Raw genomic sequence first — 7,990 nt, forward strand, 5'->3', positions numbered from 1 at the left:
GGTGGCACAGTGCACCCCACAATGCTGGGGGAGCCCATGGCGTGGATGCCCATGTGCATGACAGAGTGGGGAGGAGGATGTTGTGTGTCGGGCATGTGGTGCAGCAGAGGAGGTAAGAATTCTTACCAATCCAAATTTTTAAACTTCTTACACAAATCGTCAAAAGGTTTGGTGTAGTACTTTCTTCCTATTTGAGAAGATTTTGATTGTGAAGCATTTATGGACAAAGAAATAACTGTATTATCCAACAAACTGTCCAGGTTACCTATAAATAAATCACATTATTAAATACTATATTTTGAAGCTGAAAAGCACATTAAACCAGCATGGATCCATCATGGCTTAATACAATTTTTACGATGTGAGCAATACCATTTAAGAAAGCAAAATTCTGAATTATATTAGAATATGGTCTAGTAAGTAAGGAATTAAATTTAGATGGAGAAATATTAGAATAACTTGCAACTTAGAAGTGTTATTACTGATTTAAAAATAAGATAATGTTCAGCTTATGATACCGTTATAGATCTTTTTAAAAGCTTTTGATTGATAATACTATCTCAGAAACCTCAGATTTGCTTTCAGGTAAGATTTGTCTTTGTGAAGTTTTATAGCTTGGATTCCTATGCTAATTTGCTTTAAAATTTCAGCTCTGACATCATATCTTTTTAGTTGCAATTCCTGAGTGCCAGGATGGTAAGAAGTATTACTCGCAAATATTTAAGGAGTACCTTTGGTCTTAAGTTTGTTAAATATATTAAGAAGCAAACACAGAGTATAAAAATGTATTATAGAACTATTATAAAATGTCTAAAATGATTTTAAGTTTCCTGTTTTATTTATTATTTATATCACAAGGTGTTTAACTTTGCCCCCTCCAGCCAACAATCTTTATTTATTAGTGGCATCTGCACATCACATGAATGCAAATACATTTCTGTAAAAGAAAAAAATGCCTCACAAATTGTACCTCTTATTACCTTTATTCAGCATGAGGATATCAGTCAGCTTTATCCCTCAACTTCCTTTATATGCAACACCCCCTAATCACAACCACGCTCCCAAAAAACACACATACACACATATATAAACACTTATTCCATGCCCCAATAACACCTTGGGGTGCTCTAATCCACTTGCACCACCCACCAGTGCTGGGCAAACTCCAGATGGAAATCCTTCCCCTCCCTTCTCCCAAACTGGAGCTCGATCCCCCAACCTCCCAGACCCAACAGCAAACATCTACTGGGTCAGGGGGAATGCTGTAATTCATAGCACTTCCTGCAAAGCACTAAGAGTCACAGCAGGGAGCTACATGTCTGTCAGTGCCCTATAGGGGCAATGATCTTCCTTTTCATCCCCATAAAGTAGGGTGTCAGACTTACAGCCCATGGAGCCATATCATGCAGCCAGTGGGGCTTGTACAAAAGCCAGAAACTGAGGGGCACTGAGGACAGGAGGGGCCCACTGCTGAAATCAGGGGCATGGTGGTCCAGATTCAGCCTGAGGGATGAGGTCAGTCTAACACTTCTGCCATAAGGCATTGATCACTCCTCTCCTCACAACCCATCCAAACCTGCAGCACAGGAAAACTCTTTTAGAGTTTCCCTGGAGATTTTATGTACACTCCTAGGTTGGTACCAGATTTTCACGTATGCCAGCCAAGACAAGTTTGCCTCCCCGACAGAAGAGGTATAAGCATACTTGCCTAAGCACCTTAATTCTTAAGAGAAATTTAAGAGAAATGAATTGTAATTCTGAATCCTTTTAATAAAAACATCTGGAGCATCCTTTTCTCTTGTATTACCTGTGTACGTTGGGGAATTCTCACTCTTAGATTTGGTCTGTAATGCACCTGAAAGACAATCCTTTAAAAAAAAAAAGACACACAAATAAATTGATCCCAGCATATCTCACCATAATTGAATATATCATAGATATATATTCAATTATGTATAACATAACATATAATATATACATTATAAATATATTATCATAATATAATATGTTTATTGCTTATAATCACTTCACTGTGAAACTCCTGCTAAAAAGTTGCTTGGTTTGAAAAAGGGATGATTTTTTCCAAACAAAAATGTGTGACCCTCCCACACACAGGAGCAAACAAAAAAATTAGTATGAAACTAATTGAGTTGTTTGTCCTAGAGTCTAAAAGAAAAGACTGCTATTTTTCCTTTTAAAAACTTGAGTCCCTCAGATACTGCAGTGACAAGGTTCATTTAAACCAACAGACCTAAAAGCAAGTTAGGAAGGAACTGAAGTGACTCCACTTAGTCCTATATTTTTGCCTGTCACTCCAGAATTTTCAAGTATTCTAATATTATAAAAGCCTTAATCTGTCTCTCTGTCCATAATGCTTTATTTTGACTATGATTAGCAGACTGAAACAACTAATCACGAGGCGGCGGCCAACTGTGCTGGCCTCCCCCGCCACCCCGGAGGCAGAGGCAATGGAATGGACAGAACAGGGAGAGTGAGGCCAGCAGTGCTGGCCCAGGCCTGCTGCTCCCCCCACCTCTTCCCCCTGCCATGGTGGGCCGACTTCTCTGCACCCTCGAGCCCAGTCCTCCCCCACACCGCCTGCATCAGCGTGAAAGGGGAGAGCAGGCCCAAACCCCAAGAGGGAGGAGGGAAGCGGGGAGTGGGCCTAGACAGGGGGAGGGAGGGACATGGGGCTCTGTCCCTGCTCCATCATTCTTGATGGGTAATTTGCTAGTTAATTTATGATAAATAACATCCTTAAAAACTACAGGAAAGAACTTAAGCATAAGCAGACTAGGTATGCCAGATTCAAAGCAGGTCTTGTGAAAAAAATAACTATGTGATGATATAATTAAAGGATGTATCATAATAAATTAAAAAAACAGTAATCCAGCACTTCCTAAGTACTTTACATTACAATCTCAATCTGAAAAAGGCCACAGGTCTACCCAGCCCATTGGCCTAGCATGGCCAAGGGAATCAAACTTTCTGTAGACAACAACACACAAAGGACTAATGCATCTAACTTGAAAAGAACTTATATTAACAGAATGTTAACAGAAAAGAAAAGAAATAATTTTATTCTTTTAGATACAACTGTAACATTCATAATGCATCATCAGCAGGGATCTTAGTTTCATAGTTTCTAGGGTCGGAAGAGACCTGAGAAGATCATCTAGTCCGACCCCCTGCCATGGCAGGGGAGAGTACTGGGGTTAAACGACCCCAGCAAAGTGTTCATCTAACCTCTTCTTAAAAACCCCCAGGGTAGGAGCCTGCACCACCTCCCTTGGAAGTTGGTTCCAGAACCTAGCCGCCCTGACCGTGAACTAGCGCCTTCTGATGTCTAACCTAAACCTACCCTCTGCCAGCTTGTGACCATTGTTCCTGGTCACTCCTGGCTGTGCTCGGGAGAACAGTGACTCCCCCAGTGCCTGATGGTCCCCTCTGACTAGTTTGTAACAGGCCACTAGATCCCCCCTCAGCCTTCTCTTGTGGAGGCTGAACAGGTTCAGGTCCCGTAGTCTCTCCTCGTAGGGCCTGCCCTGCAGTCCCCTGATCATGCGAGTGGCCCTCCTCTGGACCCTCTCTATGCTGTCCACATCCCTCTTGAAGTGCGGCGCCCAGAACTGGATGCAGTACTCCAACTGTGGCCTGACCAGTGCCGCATAAAGCATCTTGGTTTTCTCTGATTAAAAAAAATTCCTAATTTTAAGATTAAAGAAGTAACCCAAAATCCACATTTTTCCGTGATTAAAATGAAACATCATTATATATTACTTTTTTATATCTGAAAACTGGGGTTTTTTTATCAGAGAAAAACAGGATACCTGCTGATCAGCAGTAGGAGCTGAACTTCAGCTTTTCAGCAGAGTGCTTTTATCTGAGTTAGCTAACTACATCAGCAAGCAAGCTGGAGAAAGCTGTTACTCCAGAAAGAAAATGGACTGGTGGGATTCAGGATATGATTGCTGGGAGACTCTAATCTTTGCCTGGACTTGGAAAGAGGCGAAATTAAGATGGAAAATAAGAAGGTGGATCCAAAATTTTCAGGATGGGGAGAACGGCCATGAAAACACATTTCACAGCCATTTCACATGCACATACCCAACTGATGCTCTCAGAAAGTAGCATGGATTGCCCGACCCACTTATATACCTAGCCCGCGGAGCTCAGGCCTCCACTTGCCTCAAACTACAGTTTCTGATTGTTCTCAAGTATTTCTAGTAAGGCATCCAGCTGCTGCTGTGACATAGTAATTAGCCTAGCAAAAGCTGAAACAGAAGTTCCTGGAACAAAGAAAAGACATCTGTATAGACCAAGGTTGTTCTTATGACAGAACATAGGCCAGCTTCCCAAAGACATGGTTGGAACAATGTAGTGCTAAGCATTCTAAGTAGTGATAACACTTCTCCCAAGCCCATGGTATGGCCCAAACTGAACTTCTTCTCTACTCTGTTTTCTATCAACTCTTGAAATCATTATTACTAACCTTCCCACGAGTTCAGCTTATAACCTTGGGAATATCTTCATCTTTTCCTCACTGTCATACATCTAGTCACTGTCCACATACTGTCATTGTTTCCTTCACATCACTGCTCATTACCTGACTTTCTTTCCTTTCCAACTATTAAAACTGAAGGTCCCAATCTTTCTTGATTAGTGCAGTCTCATTGCTCAAGTCGTCATGACAACAATGTCTTCTATCCATCTCTAACTGGCAAACACGACCACTGGTAAGTCTTATGCTCAAGGTACCCCTCAGAAAATGCCTGCTCTACAGAAAAATAACTGAGCAATTCTTCTACTGCCAAGAATTCAGAAAGACCACAACTGGCCAGAACATCACTGACAATATGAATTCCAATTTGAAATCTTTGGGTTTGTGCAGTGAATCATGCATAGGCATTGCATACCTAACACTAATACAGAGCAGCATACCATGGCACCCTGAAAAGCATCTCCTAGACAAGGCACCCTGGTTGAGAAAGGTTGTTAGCTGCGCTGGCTTGAAGTCAGTGAGAAGGCAAGGCAGATCTGTACATTTGTAGACCAACTAAGTGAAGTGGAGAGAGAGAGACAGAGAGCATGTGCATAAACTTTCCTGATCCCAAGTTCACTTCAGATACTTAAGTGAACTTGGGTTAACACAGGCTTGTGCTCCATCCCTCTCTATATACTGAGCTTATTCAGTTGATAGATATAAAGGTGCCAATCTACTTTGGCCTCTCCCTGTCTGAGTTTTGGCTATGTTTTAGGAGCATCTTGCTCTGAAGGTAGGCTGCCACCCACCCCCAGCTGTTGAACTGCTGCCAATCTACTTCTGATGCAGCAATCAATATCCCTCACTGCTGATGTCCTGGTTTTGTGCAGCAGGTATGGCCTGTAGGGCTGCAGGTTGCCACCCCCTGCGCTAATTCCATGACAATTTAATTTCATTAAGAACTTTTGATGTAGGATTTTCAAAAAGCTTGTGGAAAAGCCTAGATAGGCTATATCAGTGGTGCTCAACCTTACGGTGCTGCCATTTGGCCCAGGGGAGGGGATCCCCACAGGTCCAGAAATCTGTAGGTGGTAAAACCACAGCAGCATTAACTGCCACTCCCCTGCTGCCGGATTTCTGATGTGTGGGGAGCCCTAGACCTTAAATGCTGAAGGGTGCAAGTGAGAGAACAGTGGAAAAAACCCTGGTCATAAAAACCCCTATTCCACTCCCCCTTTCAGCATTCACTCTCTGCCACTGTGCAACTCAAGCATATTTGCTATGCTCAAGAGACTGTGGGCCCATCAAAGAAAAACTGTAAGCCTCCATTAATAAGGGAGGTTACTGGGGACACATCAACTAAATACAGGGGACTTAAAGAGAAGTCAGGAAAATGAAGTCACAGGTAAATAATAAGGGAGCCAGAAGGGGACACTGAAAAGAACACACCAGTCAGTGCCCACTGCTCCCTGAACGAGTTGAGGGAGCCTGTAGACGCCAACTAGTGAAACTCTGCCTCGGGTCAATAGTGGAGGAGGGAGAAGACAGCCCCATAACTAGCCTGGGTTCCCCCTAGCCAGAACCTCCTTCCTGGCCCCGTAGACAGCCAGCTTGGCAAGGTCCAGGAGGTTGACCAGAGGTCCCAGAGCTTGGCAGGGCCATGGATGGGGACCACGTAAACAAAAAGGTGGATGGGCGGAAAAAGGCAGGGCACTCAGAACCTCAGGAGGTTCCGGAGGAGGTGGAAGAAGACCACAACCTGGTGCACTTGAGCCAAGCGTGCACTGGGGTCTCTCCTGGCTGGCAAAGGGGCAGGTGTTGGGGGTGTCTGTAAAGTATGCCTAATACTCGCTTGTGGCAACAACTCTGTGCAGGCCTTCAATATGCCATTGGGAAACCTGGGCCACTGTCCACCAAGTATATTGTAAACCTCCCATAATGAGGGAGTCCACTAACTGCCCATCAACTCATTACTTGGGACAACTGAGAAAAGAAAAAGGAAACAGGGATAAAAGCAAGAGTTCGAGGTTGATAACGAGCACTGGGGGGCAGGGGGTCCACCAAGCAGAGCACACTGGCCAGAGCCCACTGGCTTTCAAAGGACCAGTGGACACTGCCTGGTGAAATCCTGTCCAGATGCAAGCAAATGAGGAAGAGGGAAATGGCCCCACAGTAGCTGGGAGTCCTCTCAGCCACAGCCTCCTTCCTGGTTAGGTAGACGGCCAGCTTAGCCAGGGCCAGGCCTATTTGTCACCTTTTAATCACACGGGCCCAGCCCACCAAGTTTCTCATTAGAGAGTGTGGAGGCTACAGGAAAAGGGGGCAACAGATTTCTTGGGACAAATAATAAAAAAAACAGGGATGGCAGTGCTGGTCAGAGGTTCAAAACAAAGTGCCAAGCAGGGACACTGAGCAGAGCAAAGCAGACTGCACACACTGGCCCTCAAACTAGTCCAAGGACCCAGCAGACGCTGTCCAGTGATACTCTGCTCAGAGATGGGAGCAAAGGGCAAGAAAAGTGGCCCCACAGTCTGCGGGGACCTTCCCGGCCAGAGCCTCCTTCCTGGTCAGGTACAACCTGCTTGGCCAGGGCCAGGAGGATGACCAGGAGGTGCCAGGGCTTGGCAGGGCCATGGATGGGAAGCATGTGAACAGGGGGAGATGGGAGGCAGGCAGTGCAGCCTCAGCAGGAGCCTGGCACACAGCAGGCATTGGCATCCCCCTGGGCACTGCTGGGGGCAAGGACACAGGCTTCCTAAAGAGGGCTGGGAGGGCTGTGGTCTGACCAGCACATAGTAGCTCTGAGGGCCAGCACCCCAACCCAGGCCTGTGGTCTCCACCCCCTACCTCCCGCTGGTCCAGCCCCACTCCCCTTGCCCCCATCCTATTCCCACCCCTCCCCCTGCAGCCAATCCTGAGGCTCACAGTAGCAATCCTGGGGCTTCACTGGCCCTACATATTAGGCCCCGCCCCGTCCTGTCCTGCCAATCCCGGGGCTCCCCCGCTCCGCCCAGCAACGTGCACGCTCTCAACCCAAAGGGAGGAGGGGCGACTCCCCCCACCCCGCCCCCAAGTGCTCCCTCACCCCCACGGGTCCCGGGTCCCCGCGCAGGTAGCGCCGCCTCAGGCGCTCCAGGGAGCGGCTCAGAGCCGCACTCGTCATAGCCCCCTGGCCTCCGCGCGCGCCTGCAGCAGTCCGCGGGATCCGAACCCCCCGCCTCTGGGAGGGGAAAAGCACCGCGCATGCGCCGAGGGGTACGCGGAGCGGGAAGCGGGCACAGGAGACGCGCGGTCGCTCTGCGGCTGCGCGGCAGGGGGCGCTCCGGGGCAGATTCCGCCCCCCGGGAGGGCCGCGCTGGGCGCTCCCACCGCGCGGGGTCCTGCGAGGGGAAGAGGCAGATGGTACATTCCGGAGGGGGTGGTGCAGCTCGCCTATTGGCTGATACCTGGGCGTTCCGCACTGCCCTCGAGCCCCACCCCGGGCGGCTCTGCGCTGGGGCCACAGAG

The 7,990-nt window shown here is 47.3% G+C and overlaps 1 protein-coding gene across 1 annotated transcript in view; it reads right to left on the bottom strand.

Annotated features, from left to right (window-relative positions):
- The window catches only part of CCDC138 (coiled-coil domain containing 138), a 77,882-nt gene extending 70,178 nt beyond the window's left edge, over positions 1-7,704 (bottom strand). Inside the window, exons 1-3 of the mRNA XM_019524372.1 lie at positions 7,569-7,704; positions 1,808-1,868; positions 127-265 (exon numbers count right to left, since the gene is read on the bottom strand). Coding sequence (XP_019379917.1) covers positions 127-265; positions 1,808-1,868; positions 7,569-7,646 — 278 coding nt within the window. The 5' untranslated portion in view covers positions 7,647-7,704. The remainder of the gene's footprint in view (positions 1-126; positions 266-1,807; positions 1,869-7,568) is intronic.
- Between the last annotated feature and the right edge of the window lie 286 nt (positions 7,705-7,990).

Source organism: Gavialis gangeticus, unplaced genomic scaffold, assembly GCF_001723915.1.
Source record: "Gavialis gangeticus isolate Ggan-Ray unplaced genomic scaffold, GavGan_comp1, whole genome shotgun sequence".
NCBI classification, from domain to species: Eukaryota; Metazoa; Chordata; order Crocodylia; family Gavialidae; genus Gavialis; species Gavialis gangeticus.